This window comes from Plectropomus leopardus, chromosome 21, assembly GCF_008729295.1.
Source record: "Plectropomus leopardus isolate mb chromosome 21, YSFRI_Pleo_2.0, whole genome shotgun sequence".
Classification (NCBI taxonomy): Eukaryota; Metazoa; Chordata; class Actinopteri; order Perciformes; family Serranidae; genus Plectropomus; species Plectropomus leopardus.
Window position 1 is genome coordinate 9,471,970 of NC_056483.1, and position 16,572 is coordinate 9,488,541.

Below are 16,572 nucleotides of genomic sequence, written 5' to 3' on the forward strand. Positions count from 1 at the left end.
GTCAAGGCTGCAGAGTGATGAACCCAGAATGTGAAACTAAATCTGACTCAAGATAAGTTTTCACTTTCCCCCCCTTGAAACCACTTGTAAACAAAATACAAGTTTTGCACGAGTACAAAAAGTCTCTTCAGGATATTTAAACTAACCTGTGCGTTTACATTGACACTGAACACTTTGTAAAGCTGCGGATAGTTGAACTCCCTGAACTGCCGGGGGGTGTGGAGGCTCGTGTTGGGAGCAGGTGGGTGTGTGGACACCGTCACGTGACTGGCTACTGTCACGCTGGTATAAATCCACCTCTGTGGATGTAGTTAGTCCTTTCCTCTCCACTCAAAGCTGCCGTGTGTCCGAGTCCAGGCTACAAAGTAGCTTCGACTTCTTCAGTCATGGCTGGTATGTAACATTTTAACCTTTTTTTTAACCGAGAAATTGCGCACTCGTTTCCTTCAGGCTAAAACTTGTTTGTGAAGTTTCAAACGTCTCGTGAACTTTTGCAGTTTAATATCAGTGCGTTGTTAATGTGAAAATGGCTGTCGGTCGTTAAAGTTGCCTGTTTGGTTACAATGTTTGTTTGGCAGCAGTCTCCTTGAAGCTGGGAGAGTTTTTCAAGGCCCAACGCGTAAAAGTACATGGTGTATCCATCTGTGTTTTGCTGTTTATTGTAGTGACCAGCTGACTGCTGTCGGCCATAGCTGCAACATGGTTAGCATAGCCTGTTTTAAAGCCAAAAGCGACAGTGCGAGTGTGACTGAGTGGTTCACAGGCTGTGTCATGTTAACTAAGAACATAAAAGTTGATAAACCCTTGTTATATGTCTAAGAACAGTTTTCCAAGTAAAATTCCTGTGAAGGTATCTGTCTTGTTGACATCTTTTAATGAGACATAACGGCAAAATAAAACAATTTAGCAAGTAGACCCCTTTCAGGTCCCTGCGCCTTAGTTTTAGAAACGCTGTGCCACTTTGTCATGATTCCCCAACTCCCACTTTTGATGTAATGTTACTTGAGAAAGTACAAGTTGTGATTTTGCAGCCTGAGGTTGGGACATGGACACTTTTTTTTCTGCATTCAGTGCAGTCAGAGGCATTCATGTAAATCCAGTGACAGATGAGATTAATCTCTCTGAACAAACATCACTATAAAGTCTAGTGGTTGCAAATCATCTGATGTCAAAATCATGTCAGAGGAGTTTTGTTATGGAACAAAATTTTGGACTGAGCCGTGTTGGTTTGATAAAAGCTGACTTTTTTTTGTTACAGACCACTTAAACTACCTTTTCACTGCATTAGTTGAACTTCATTGTATGTTGCGTGCATGAATACTACAGCACTGTTTGTACCAATTGAAAAAGGGGTGTGAGGAACAGGGGGTGTGTCCCTGTTTGCAGCCAGTGAGACTGAGCAACTTTTCCTGGCATCTCAGATGGGAAACACTGCACTCTGTACCACCGTTAACATTTTATACATACTGTACTGACTGTCTTGCTTTCTTTGCCCATTATTGGAAGTACAGTATCAAGAGGCTGATATACAATCCAAGTGGGATTCATGCTGGCCCGCATGCTACAGTGACACTAAGTCCCGAGCTGCCTGGTTGATTTCATCGTCCCCACTTTATATGTTCTCTCACAGGCGAGTCATTGTTCTCAGACCTGAGTTGGCAGGTAGATGACAGATTTTCCTCCAGGCCGTCAGAGGTGGTGTTGCAGAGTAGGCACCACACTGCAAATAAAATTCACCTTAACAAGACATTTAATTAGGTAGTTGGTAGGAAAGTCTTAGTTTTCTTGAAGCAAGTAAGAAATCTCCCCTTAAGGCAGAGCCGTGGTGTGGGGTATTTCAAGTTGTTTTCAGGTATTTGAAATGCCGGTTGTGTTTGAAACCTATGGACTGATGGGAATGTTAATTTGCCTGATGTTTTTACGTGTTTCAACAGGCGTCTTGCTTTACATTCCTGCTGGCCAAACATGAAAGATAAGACTTAATGTCAAGATATTTGCAAAATAGTGACAAGATAGTTAAATTGCAGAAAAAAACATTTAAAGCTGAAATGTCTTAAAGCCTTGCATATTGCTCTTTGGCCCTTAAACCTGTTTGCTGAATTTGGTAAGATATTTGGGGGAATTTAGTCAAAGAAGAGTATTCAAAATAGAGAAAAAAACCCCAGATGATCAATCAGGATATGGTTTTCTAAGATTAGAGAAGTCTGCCATCAAAGAAGTGTCCAAACATTACTTTCTCATCTGTAAAAAATGTAATGTTGAATATAATGTTTTAAAAATGTTTTATATATGTGATAACAATCAATTACTTTTGAGTGTAATCAGTTTTGTTGTTTAATTTTCTTTCTTCTACAGACCAGGCTTTTGTGACGTTGGCTACCAATGACAGCTATGCTCGGGGTGCCATGGTTTTGGGCAAGTCCCTCCGCAACCACAATACATCCAGGAAACTGGTGGCACTCATTGGTCCACAGATGTCAGAGCCTTGCCAGTAAGAAACCAAACCTCCAGCCAGTGGTGCAACATTTCTATATCACAGCTGATAGCATTCTTGTCCAGCCTTGTCTATTTTTTTTTTTATTTTTTTTTATTGAAAAGCTTACAAGTGGATGCTTTAACTAATCATCAAGAAACGTTCTGGCTAAAAAGAATCAATAGCTTAACAACCTAAATCACCTGCAGATCACACACACGACATGATTACCTTCTGTGTGTCCAAGCCAGAAATAATATCAGTGTTTTCCACCTGTATTGTTGATGCTGATTCATTCTTCACTATTTTAAATTATTAGGACCGTGCTGAAACGGATCTACGATGAGGTTAGGCTGGTGGACGTCCTGGACAGCGGCGACACGGCGCACCTGGCCATGATGAAGAGGCCTGACCTGGGCGTCACCTTCACCAAACTCCACTGCTGGACCCTCACACATTACTCCAAATGTGTTTTCATGGATGCAGACACACTGGTGAGCATTTTGCCTCCGCAAAAAAAACCTGAAGATGTTAGACTGTAACTATTTATCTACTGTCTATATTTGTTTGTCTGCATCCTAGGTGCTTTCAAATATAGATGAGCTGTTTGACAGAGAAGAATTGTCAGCTGCTCCCGACCCTGGCTGGCCTGACTGCTTCAACTCCGGTGTGTTTGTTTTCCGTCCTTCTATGGAGACTTACGGCAAACTGCTTCAGTATTGCACAGAACACGGCAGCTTTGACGGTAAGTTGATAAACATATTCTAAAGCTGTATATTTTAAATATTATTTTAAGTGATTGTGTGGTTTTTAGACTGACAAGTAATTTGAAGACATGGACTTGGAATTTTTGACATTTTATAGACTGAAGCATTTTTGAAAATGCTCAATAATCATAATGTTGCATCTCTAAATTCCCTAAAGAAATAGTTTAACATTTAAAAAAAACAACACTTTTTTTACTTTCTGGCCAAGACTTGGATGAAAAATCGATACTAGCACAACATGTACCATCAAATAAAACCAAGGAGCTTGTTTTTTTGACATGTTAGATTTGTTTAAATTAAAGAAAAAAAAATACAACCTGAAAAGGTTGATGAGCTTTACATGTGCTCATTGGATGGTTTTGAACCTTGGGATGAGCCACGTTACCAATGTCCCCCACTTTCCAGTCTTTATGCTGTGCTAAACTAACCGTCATCTGGCTGTCGCTTCATAATTAACGTACATATTCGAAATAAGAGCGCGCTTAATCTTATCTTTGACAGAAAGCAAATAAATGTATTTCCAGCTATTCGTGTAACTCAGTATACCCATTATCGCTACGTGTTCATGTTGGATAAAATGTATTTGTGCCATTTACAAGTTTCATTCAAAATAGACATTTCTGGTTTACCACCACTAAGTTTGAGGTGCCAGCGATCTTTTTTCAGTCATACTCAAACATTAAGGTGTTGACCAGCTTTGAGTAACATTGAGTTCTTGGTAACATGATGTTAAACCGAGCTTGTTTATCTTTTGCTCTAAGTAAGGCCTTTATCAAGCCTACTGCGCGGACACAAGGCGCTCCTGTCACAGCCTGTCTAGCTCTGCTGAGTTATTCTCAGGGGCTCACTGGGGAGGGGTGGAAGTTAAATTTGAGAGGCCGTGCTTTGCACAGAGCACTGGTTGACATTCAGAAGTTCTTCTCCTGTGAGGCGTACTGTAACTGAATTGTGGTCATCGTTTTGGCTCCATATCAGGTTTACTGAGCAGCTGAAAAGATCATAGACCCATACCTGCAGGGCGCTGTGGTTCTCAAATGCTGCAGGTTCACCAACTTGGTTATTCAGGAAAAAAAGTTACAGCAGTTTTTGAACATTATATGAAACAGCCTGAATCCCAACATGACTCAGCCATTTCCACTTCTGACAGAACATTCATTCACAGTAAGCTTTGTTATCAACCTTTTAAAAACTTGGACTTGCTAAAGTATACAGTTACTTCACTGCAGTTGAGCCTCACATACCTCTTTTTTACACTAGCTAAGAACTTTTGTACAATGCTATGATAGCAGATATTTCAGATATTAGCAAATGTAAAACCAAAACCTGATACCTGATCACTCACAACTAGATTTTACATATTTTGAAATTTTATACATGTATTAATAGATTACTGTTTTCATCGCTGAGAGTATACTGCGTCTATTAATGTTAACTTTAACTGCAGAGAGGTTTTTAATGAGAAATCTAAGAATGTTTTTCCATTTTCTTTTTAACTAGAGACTAAACTTATATTATTGAGACTGACATCTGTAAGTACATAATATTAAAGAGACAGTTACCCCCAAATTAAAAAAATACATATTTTCAGCTTACCTGTAGTGCTATTTATTAATCTAGATTGTTCTGATGTTAGTGTGATAATGTCGGAGATATCAGCTGTAGAGATGTCTGACTTCTCGTGAATATAATGGAGCTAGATGGCACTCGGCTCGTGGAGATTAAAACGTCAAAAAAAAAAAATTGGAAAACGCACGGCGATGTCTCTTTCCAAAAAATCACGACTAATATAATCCACAGACCTTGTTGTGAGCAGTTTGATGTAGGAGCTATTTTTTTAACAAACTTCACCTGCCAACCGTATCACCGCGCAGAGGAAAACATGCAGCCATTGTTAGTTGACCTAGCACCACTGAGACGCCACTAGTGTTTACATCTCGCACTGTCACGAGCATGAGCCTGTTGTTCATAAGTAGCTTCTTTCTGACGAGCTTGTTTGTTTCCCAACAATCAAAATTATTCTGAATATTTCTTGAGCATTTTTCTGCTGTATTATTCAGCCAACAAATAAGGTAATGCCATCACTGGGTTTAAAAAAAAAATGGTCCCAACTCAAGGTTCAGGTACTAGCTTAGGTTTTTTTTTAGAGCTTTTGACCACATATCACAGTCATAATTACATTACTGAAGTTTCATACTTAGGTTACATGATGATGACATGAAGTTTCATGGAAAAAGCTATTAAGTGACCTGCCTGTATAGCAGTTGAGCTCTAATCAAACATTTTCTCAAGTTGCTGTGACCTTAAATGCCACTAAACAAAGGAAATGCTTGTGGGATAAACAAATCAGGATGTAACTTACAGTAAGGCTTGCAAGAGCCGGGTCTTGTCCTTGTTAGTAGCAGTGAACCTTTTAAAGATTAAATGACAAGCTGTTTTCCTTGTGATACTGTGAAAGAGATTCCACCAACCAAAGTTCACTGGAAAAACCAATTAGTTTGCTTAATACTGGCCAAAGCTTTCAAGTGCCGTCTCATTCTGGCTGCCACAAGTGTTTGTTGGCAGAATTTTCCCATCACAAAAGACATTGTTGTCCTCGTTTTTGTTGTTGTTGGTTTTTTTTTTTAATAGGGAAGATGCCTACTTGTCATATAGATTCTTGCAATTTTTAGTGTCATTTTTTTGTATTTTATTCTCAATATTTCAATGGGATGTTAGTGTCCGTATGCCTGATGGCATGCTAATGAGTAAAGCTGTCTTATTTATAGACATGGATGGTCTTTTCATGTGCACTGGGGCATGAGTTGAAGTTGCTTTGACCTTTAGCATTTAAGTCCCACTCTGCCATAAGGAATACATGATGTACGTTTGCAGGATGGCTCTTTGCTGGTCATGGTTGATATTGAAAAATTGCTGAGGAAAGACAACAGGAAAATAATTTCAGTGGTTGAACCCGGAGGCGCTATCTCTGCATCTGTGGCTCCAGTGTTGTCTGCTGCCAAGACAAACTGGCAGAGTTAGATGCACATTCTTGCTGAGCTCTGCTCATCCCCTCAAAATGAAGACACTCAGCCCCATATTAAGTTTGAAATCCCCAGTGGAGGTTGTGGGCTCGGACAAACAGCAGCTATGTGTGTTATTTTAAACTGCAGCAGTCTGCGGTTTCGCAGACTGTACAGTCCTGTGCTTTTTGAGAGCTACATGTCAAACTTCTATTAAATGCCAACATCTCATGGTGTGCCACTGTCAGCCCAATAACTTGCTGTATGGCAGCAAGGTGAAGCAATGCGGCATGAATAGTCAATGAGCTTGTGTCTTGTTGCTTGGCTTCAAAATTCAGTATTCTGGCTGGCCAGTTTCAGATTTGGTGATGTAACCGAGGAGATGTTCACTGAAACAAAAAGCTCAATTCAGATCTGGTTGTATACTTGACGTGTAACTGACCTACTTAACGTCAATTGTCTCCTTGGACCCCAAACTGTCCTGAGTTCTGTGTTTATATAAGCCACCGCCATGACAAGGGCTGCCCAAGTTCTAAATTAGCCAAATTGAGCAAGGGCGAGTGGCTGTCCAGCCCTCCAGTCGGGCCCCTGTGAGCAGAGGCAACTCAAGAGCAAACTTTAAAATGAGAGTTAACCCAGAGGGCAATGTTAATTCAAGTTTCCAGCACACACACAGACAAAACACTTTAAATACTTGTGTCTAGCTGTATTATTTAAAGTTGAGCAGTCATGAATAAGTTTGGGGATCCTTGTAAATTTCAAAACAAGTGCAAGATACAATACCTGCGTTTCAATTCAGATACCTCACTTTGGGGGAAAAAAAAATCCCCAGACTCAACAGTTCTCCTCAGCTCTGTGGAGCATTTTAGCATCTTTCAGTTCATTGTTTTTATTTTGTGGCTGGCAGCTTATTTTTCTTTGGTCTCACTGCTCTCATCAGTGTTTCCAGACAAAGCAAGTAGATATTTTCAGTGAAAAAAGGCTCTGATAAACCTATTGTGTATTTACCAGCCCAGCACCATGACAGATGGACAACACTGGCAACTAGCAGGTGAACATAGTGGAGCATTTAGCTGCTACAGAGCAACCAACGCAAAACTTAAGAGAGCAAATGTTGGACTTCTCTAGATTTTAAATAAAGAGGTTGTACAAGCTTTGCCACAATATTCACTTTTAGTGGATTTCACTTATCTTGTTGAGGTTTTTAAAGGGACAGTTCACTTAAAATGTAAAAGCATATTTGCCCTCTTACCTGTAGTGCTGTTTATCAATCTTGATTGTTTCGGTTTGAGATGCCAAGTGTTGGAGATATCGGCCCAGAGATGTCTGACCTTTTTTCGGTTGTCATTGAACTAGATGGCACTGTTAGCTCACCTCGCACCACTGAGCTAGCTTGCTCAACTGAGGAGGACGCCATTAATGTTTACATTTTGCGCTGCTTGAGTAGATGCATACTTTCTTTCTGCGCTGTGATATAGTTCAGTAGAAAAGAAATAGTTGTTAATGAAACTGCTAACAACAAGGTCTGTGGATTATTTTTGAGAAACTGGGTCGTGATTTCTGAAAAGAGATACTGCGGTTAAGTTTTTCAAATATGCTAGTGCCGTCTAGCTCCATTATGTTAGAGAGAAGGCAGACTTCTCTACGGCCGATATCTCCAATGCTCTGCAACTCACACCAAAACAGTGTGGACCCATAACACCATAGGTAAGAGGAAAAATATGTATTTTGGAAAGAACTGTCCCTTTAATATTGCATTTGGTGATGAAGTTAGAAGACAACATGTTATACAACACATTCATACATTTGATGTGCAAAGTTACTATGTGTACATGTGAGAAATTGGGTTTTATATCCCCATTGATTGCAAATAAAATGAGAGATTTCAGGGCAGAACAGAGCAATCAAGCTAGCAGTGCTGCCTGCTAACAGGCTTTGATACTGCGTCCTAATGGCACGCTGACACGCAGATTTTGACTTTGAACTGAGTGGAGTTTTGGAGGTCAGTGAGCAAATAGCAGGCCATCAATCTTGTTAAGTATGAGATGAATAAATCCTCAGCGCTGTGGTGGATTAGCCAAAGAACCCAGCCCTCCTATATATACCCCCTGGGCCCTTCAACAACACACTGATCTTTGATATTTTGCCTTCAGGGTAGAGTAGGGTGACAGTAATGCACACGTGACAGACATGTACAGCCTGTCTCTTAAATGCTCTGTGTAGCTACTGTGATCACGATAAATTTACCCTGCTCATGCATTCCTTCATACGATCTGGTATTGGAAACCCAGGGATTATAGCCAGTGAGGGAAATGTGTTCACATCTGCCCATTCCTTCTAGCAAGTCAGATAATTTTATTTCAAATGATGCCAGTAATTTGTAAATGAAGGAAATCCATCTCTGTGCTCTGAATTTCTGGGAACATTTCTCCAACAGCTTGTCTGGACTGATCTCAGCAGACTGCTGACTAATATAGAGCGTAAGCGGAAAGACTAATTAATCTGGCTGTCACAGGTGTGCAGATCATTTGACTGAACTCTCACACAGTTTTTCCTCTTTCAAAGAAGCTATCCAGTCATACGTTAAACCTGTCAAAGCACTTTGTAAGCTAAATGAGCTGTTATGCCTCCATAACAGACTTCATCACAGCATGTTCACGCTGCTAATGCAAATAAATTAGACAAAAAGCGCAGCTATTCTCTCCTTTGACCTGAAGATAAATGAAATTTTCCATCCCTGAAAACACTTTCTTCAAAATACCATTTATAGTGAGATCAAAACATGGTGCTGCTCACTGGGATCCTTAACAAGAACAAGCTTCATTAGAGACCCCAAATCTGATGTGACCTATAATCTTTGGGAGGCAAATAAAAAGCAAATGTCCCAGTTGTGATGTCACTGCGTTGCTGTCTTGCGTAACGTGCGTAACCATTAAATGTACATCCTGTTTTTTTATGGATCCAGATAGAGATATTAAACTGTTAAAGCTTTGTGGATATTTCTGACTAACTCTAATTGGTTTCAAAGTTTGAAGCTACAGTTATTAACTAAAAATAACTTGATCATATTTGCTTTAAGTGTCACAATAGTCAAACAGCAAGTATAGCATCTGTGAACCTCCTGGGTCAATTTGACACACACACACACACATATGCACACACTGATACAGCAGCCCTATAAGTGGTCCAACTGAGTTATAGATAACACTTGTGCTTCTGATATGATTTTAAAATCACATGTAAACACACACTCACACACACACTCACACACCCACATCTACAAACATAGTGGCTACCACCTTGTGGTGTGCCCAACTGCACCACTTGCAACAGATGAAACTATTATCTTGTTTTGTTTTGTTTTTAGTATTTTTTTGTAAATGCAATTGCTTTGCTTTTGCATTCAATTTTGCCCCAACTGCCCAGGCAATTTTTTTCTAATATACTAGTCTGTGATAATCACAGATAAAATCACATACACAAGTCTGTGATAATTCAAAATAACACGTCATGCTTATTTTATTCAAAAACAAGTAGTATAATTTTATGTAAATGAGGTCTGTTGACCACAAATTCCAAAAAGAAGTGTAAAGCTAGTGATAATGAGTTAAAATGAAGACGGGTAAGAAGGTGTGATACAGAATCATTGAATTACAGAAAGCAGCATTGCATTGTAAAGTGTGAAATCAGACTAGGTCCGTTTTGGCCCTTTATAGGACAACAGGATCAAAACAATTTTCTGGCTAAACTTTGATATATACCAATCTGTGTTAATCCATCAGCATATGTTTCTCTAATCCTTACTAAAGTGGAAATAATTCCTTTTTTTTGGACCCTAAATTCCAAACAGAAGTGTATTTTAGCTAAGAAGATTTGAAATAGAATTGGGTAATAATTTATACTTTACTGTTTCATAAACAGTGAAACCAGACCAGGTCAATTTGACCCAGGAGGACCACATATGTGATTATTTGCTGCCACTGAAAAAATAAAATAATAATAATAAAAAAAAACTCATTTAAGAATTTTAACATATACCAGTATGTGATACTTCCTCAAAATTAATCTTTACAATATTGAATATGATTTATAATTTCTATTTATTTTTTCTGTCAAAAGTTTGGTATAATTTCATATAAATCATGTTTGTTAACATAAATTCTAAATAGAAGTTGGGTGATAATTTTTACTGTTTACAGAAACATATTTTAGTGTACTGTTTAGCTTTAAAGTGAGCTGCTTAGTTTCAGCTCAACGTGTTTAACACGGTGAATGCGTCAAAAACGTTATAATTTTACAGCTGAACATTAACACTGAAATATGTTTCTGAAAACATTTGAGCTGAGAAATAGGCAATGCAGTAACAGAAGCTTGATTCATATTTAATCAATGGACGTTGCTACAGCCACCCTTTTGGTTGGTAAACTACTGTTTTGGAGCCTCGAGTTTTGCATTTTGGCTGTCGCCATTTTTGTATTTTGGAGCCAGAAGTGACCACATTTTGGTGAGACGATGGTTCAGTGGAGGAGCGAGGGATGCAGCTGACTGCCCATAGTGTCACTCAAAGCCTTAAGTATCTTTTTTCTTAAGCCTTAATAAAATGTATGTTGATAAGTTGCAAAATAGTTCACCCCCTGTACAGTTGTCATAAATGTTTAAATTAGCTAGAGAGATCAGAAATGTTTTTTTTCCCAGGCTGTAAACAATATTTATTTTTGCTGTAAAGTTGGGCATTTTAACATGGGGCTCTGTGGGGATTTACTCTTTTTTGGAGCCAGTCTCAAGTCAAGAGCAGTGATTTATTTAAATTCTTTTAGCAATATTTAATCAACACTTCATCTTTCAACATCGTACAGAAAGTTCCTTGCAACTTTTTTTTTTTTAAATCGTTAAATTAAAAATAAAATAAGTGTATAAAAATAACTCCCTGAGGTTTTACATAGTAAATGTTCCTCCCATGCTGATATTTTATTTGCATGTATTGCCCTCTCTGGTGTTGTTTGACTGTAATATGCACGTTTTAAGAAATTTCAGCCAGGCCAGTAATCTGTGAACCCCTAAATGACACAAATAACAGTTGCGTTCAGACACTTCTAGCACAGGAGGAGGACCACAGTTTTCATTCACAGGTACCCTGTCTTATGCACTAAGGTGTGGATGTAGTGGCAATTTCAGCAAACATGAGAAAGTTATTTTTCTGAAAGTTATAGTACAAGAGATACACATGTTATACCTAATAAGCACAATATGTTTTTAATATACTGTCATATGTTGACCCCCCCCCCCTTTCTTTTGCAGGAGGAGACCAAGGTGTTTTGAATGGTTTCTTCAGCGACTGGGCAACAGCTGACATATCAAAACACCTCCCCTTCATCTACAACCTCAGCAGCATAGCCATCTACACTTACCTTCCAGCCTTCAAGCAGTAAGTGTCTGTCTACTAAGGGTATGTTTCCAAAAAGAAATATATATAGATATATATCACACAGTAGCTGGAGATGTTTGGGTGTTGATACAGTACGTGCTTTCAAAAGAAAGTCGTACTATACTACAGCAGAGTCTGTCAATGTGACTGAAATCATGGGGTATCAGGTGGAGGGCCAGTTTGTAAGCAGACACTCGATCACATGAACGTGTAGTCACATCGTGACGACATCAGGTTACGAGCGAGATGAGCAGCGAGATTCCAGTGGCTCTGCCGGAGCATCCCCCCAGCAGGCCCCGGCGCTGGGTTGGATATCCACCCTGAGCTCCCAACAGCTGAACCAAATCCTAAAATAGAGTGGATATTTAAAGACCTTTTATGTTTGCCTTTAGGACAAGTCATTGTGCACTCCGTCTTAAGCTCCCCCTCCCATCCTCACTGCCCCTCTGTGGCTAAACCTTTCTCCGTCATAGAAACAAACCCCATCAACAAGCTCTTAGGTTCGGCATTCCCTGGCAACCAAATCGGGATAAGGAGGGTGATAAACATGTATTTACTTGTTGTTGGCTGTCAGCAATAGTGGTGCTTAAGCAGTCTGGCAAACACAACAAAACAAACCCCCCAGGGCCAGATTCAGGTTTATTTATGCTCATGTGCAGTTTGCCAATACTGAGAAGTAGTCCATATCTCCAGGGGTTGGCAGGGTTTGCACTAAAACCACTACTACAGTGTAGTCCAGTATAAACCAGCTAATACCACAACAACACAATCTACAGCCTTGTATCTTATTTTAAAATGATTGTTTGTTTAATGTTGCGATATGAACCAGGACAGCAGCACTTTGCTAAAACCTTGTTTAAAGAAGCATTTCACCGCTGGAAACATCATCTTTTCAGAAAACTAGTCTGTCCCTGCAGCAGACAGATGGACAAACAGTATGGCCTTTCTATTCACAAACTCATTACTATAACTAACAGAGCATTGAAATGTTTCTGAAAACATTTTAGTGAAGAAATAGGCAGCGCAGTTACATAATCTTGTTTTTATTTGATCCGCAGTTTGATTGGAGTTTGGTCTGAGTTTGAGAGAGAAACAGAGGGTCAGGTCTACCTCTTGATCCACTTTTATACTCCTTGTGTCAGTGGTGATGGCATGGGTGGCGGACAATATGAAAATGCGGCGGTACAGTCTATACTTTGAGCAACAGCCTGAGAGCCAGTTCGACTGGCGGGGAAACAGGACAATCTATGGTTAACTGGAGGGAAGTTTAGCACAGTTCATTTACAAATTCTACACATGCTGTTAGGATACAACGCTGGTTGAAAAAATTATTTAATTTTGTCATAATTGTTTATATCATACATGGCACATAGTATCAATAGCTGCGACCACATATATGCATGGATCCACATGTATTCATGCACTACCTTACACAGCGCACCTGTCATTCCTGCAACGATGCCTCCCAACAACCAGTTCATGAATGATCAAAGGGGACGTGGCAGAATGGTGTGTGTGTGTGTGCGTGTGTGTGTGTGGAGTCCAGTCCCACTCCCCACAGACCATGAGAGCGACCTGTGTTGCAGGGTCGGTACTTAGGAATGCAACATGCTGCAACATGTACAATGCAACTTTCTGTCGACTGAAGTTCCTACATTTTTGTTGTATTTGTAGTTGTTGTGTATGTCGTATTATACGTTTTGTTGTATATGCCTTTTGTCAGACATATTTTCCTGTTTTTAAAACAGATCTCGTATAAATTTGTGTTGGGATGAAGGGTGGTAATATCATTATATGACGGATATTAATGAGTCACTTTGCTGACTTTGACTCTTTTCCACTTCTGCTGCTTTTGCAGTAACTTGGCATTGTAGCTAAATACTAAACAATAGTTTAAACTCAAAAGTACCTTGCCATTAGCTCATTGCTGTAGCCACAGTGGACGCTGATCAGCTGATCATCAAAGTTACACCCCCCTTTTCCACCAATATGGAACCAGTTCTGTTCTGGTTCCTGCACCTAATTTTGAAGTATTCGCAGCATTTTGACCTAAAATTATTTGGTCCGGAAAGTTGGTTCCTGCAGCACGCAACAACAGAGACGTTAAGTGAGACATTGACCAAAAAAGAGGGTGCATGAATAGTTATGAATAGTTGGACTTTGCACATTTTTTATAAAGATAAAAACAAATATCTGTTATAAAAGAAAAAAAGCTTGCAGGTAACCGATGCTGTCTGCCATTTTGCTACTGTTTACATTCGTTCTGTATTGTGCAACGGCTTTCATTGACGAGAGATACTTGGTTACAAAGGTTACACCCAAAAGTGGTAGAAACGGTCTGGTTCCCTGGATAAAAACAAGAATCCTGAAGGGAAGTGGTTCAAGAACCAGAGCTCATTTGGAGGAAAAGGGATAATAGAGCTGCTTTAAATGGGATAATTTTATGATATTAAAAAATGAAAATCACCTGTGTAGCTACGATTCATAAAAAAGCATCTTCAATAAAGGTATTTAGGGTTTTTACGTTTTAATTCTCATTATTACTCATTTCAGATATGGTGGCAATGCCAAGGTGGTCCACTTCCTGGGAAAGACCAAGCCGTGGAGTTACACATTCGACACCAAATCCAAACAGATGACGGGAAGTGCACAGGAGGCCACGGCACACCCCACCTTCCTTGTGGAGTGGTGGACCCTGTTCTCCAGCGCTGTGGTGCCCATGCTGCAGGAGCAATACGGAGACCAGCCTTTCTACTCCGGATGTGTGGAGGTGAACTGTTTATTTGCCCTTTCACAAAATCTCTTACGGCATTGCGTTTATACGGCACATTGCAAGAAGATTAATAGAATTAATAATCGATTATGCAGTGTGTGACGACTTTGTTGATCATCGACACGCTGACCAAGGTTACCTGGTTTTCCAGCTCTGTAAAACCAAATATCGTTAACTGTGTTTCATGATTGAATTCAGGAAAATACTGTATGTTTGGAAATAGGTTGTATCATATTTATGTGAATACATGTATTTTGCTGACACATACTGTATGTTATTTTCACCATTATTTTATTTCACTGTTTACCTTTTTATTTTGCTCTGGTTCTGGATGATATACCTCTTTTCTGTCCTTCTATTCATCTGATAAAGTCCCGGTACAGTGACACGGTCACTTTTGAGAGTGCACAGGTACGGTGACAATGGCAGGATTTGTAATGGCTTAGCAGTAAATAATAGTTTGCTGGCGAATGGTTTAATGCTATTGCTATTCTACCTCTTTTGTGTGTGTTTGCCTTCAGCCATTAATTTGGAGAGGCTACGTATGGCAAGTTCAATGCTTTTTAAAAAGCAGTGAGCGCAAATTATGTGATATTTTTTCATTTACTCTTTCCTCGCTCTTTAACTAGTTTATATTTTTTCTCAGGGTACGAACGAGGCTCCTTTTGCGCAAGCACTCGAGCCTCAGATGTCCTCAGAAGAACGGAAGCAGAAATGGGAGCAAGGGCAAGCAGACTACATGGGAAAGGACTCATTTGACAACATCAAGAAAAAGCTTGATACTTTTCTCAAATAAAGAAGCAGGGAAACGGGATATCAAAAGAGCGCCTGAGTTTAACAAACTGGCACCACAGGTATTTCAAGAAAATACTGTAAAACAGCTTGCATTTGTCCCTCCCTAGCTGTCTCTCAACTACACCAGTCGAGTCACTCCCTCCACCAGCATTACCCCCAACCAAACTCCAAAGACAGCGCCGTTTAAATGTTAAATAAAAACTTAAATAATGTGAACGGCTTTAATCGTCTATGCAAGCCTGTTATTCAGTTCACCCTTCCACAGGTGTCTGTTCTCCTACACTGTGAAGAATCAGCAAAGATTTAAGATGACATGAATAAAAAAAAATTACAAAATTCTTTTTTTTCATGTCAGGGCTCTTTTTGTTAAAAGGAAATGTAAACAAGAGCTAAACGGAGTCAATAGTAACTGTGTGTAAGATTAGCAATCACTTACATAAACATTCTTCATTATTTCTTTTTTTTTTTTTACTATAAAGTCATCTAGCAGTCTTCTGAGCATTAATAATAATTCCTTTCTCAGTTTTGTTTCTTGGGCTTTTGAACTGAAACAGCCTTTGTTTCACATAGATTTGAAAAACCTGTTTACAGCACCTTTTGACGGCCATAGTATGGTCATTTAGCCATACATATTTACTAGGTCCTCCATGCCTTAGTGTCTTGCTCTGTCTTTATTTCCATCATCCCATCAGTTCTTAACTAGCAGCTTCTCTGTAGGACTTTAGATTTTTAACTTTCTAGTGTTTATTTGATCACGATGTTGGTTGCACCACAAAATCTTTCATGTGGAAATAATAAAAACATCATTTAAAGTTAAAAGATTTGCTTAGGATGTTTTTTTCCTTCAAACATCTCTGAGGTCTCGGTGGATTTGATACCACTTGAGTATGTTTATTTGTATTTGTGCATTAAAAAAAAGAAAAAAGGTTACAGTGACCTTGAAAGCATATATTTGACCCATTTGGTGTGTGCATCCCCTCTAAGCTCAACAAGACAATAACTGACAGCGTAATATCATTATATATTTTAAAAGAGAATTTTTTTTTATAAATGTTCATAAATAAATATTTCTTAACATTTTTTTCAATTAAGTTTTTTTGTAAAGATTGTATTTGTATTTTGTAAACAGTCTGTGAACTGTTTTGCAAATTATTGGAAGTAGCTTTTATATAATATATTTATATTATTCCAAACCAAATATTCATAAGACAACATGTCACGTTTATACATGAGGACATTTAATAGAACCTTCACAATATTAGGGTTAAGTGCAGGTTCTATTAAATGCCCTCATGTATAAACGTGACATGTTGTCTTATGAATATTTGGTTTGGAATAAT

The 16,572-nt window shown here is 39.0% G+C and overlaps 1 protein-coding gene across 2 annotated transcripts; it reads left to right on the top strand.

Annotated features, from left to right (window-relative positions):
- The first annotated feature begins 306 nt into the window (after nucleotides 1-306).
- LOC121960918 (glycogenin-1-like) lies at nucleotides 307-16,051 on the top strand. Of its 2 annotated transcripts, XM_042510813.1 has the most exons (8): nucleotides 307-393; nucleotides 2,356-2,491; nucleotides 2,793-2,967; nucleotides 3,056-3,218; nucleotides 11,538-11,664; nucleotides 14,218-14,434; nucleotides 14,810-14,848; nucleotides 15,084-16,051. In XM_042510813.1, exons 1-8 carry the CDS (start codon nucleotides 387-389, stop codon nucleotides 15,231-15,233), a joined length of 1,014 nt encoding a protein of 337 aa, XP_042366747.1. In that variant the 5' UTR covers nucleotides 307-386; the 3' UTR covers nucleotides 15,234-16,051. The 2 variants fall into 2 exon arrangements, with proteins under 2 accessions (XP_042366747.1, XP_042366748.1); XM_042510814.1 differs by lacking the exon at nucleotides 14,810-14,848.
- Nucleotides 16,052-16,572: the final 521 nt, after the last annotated feature.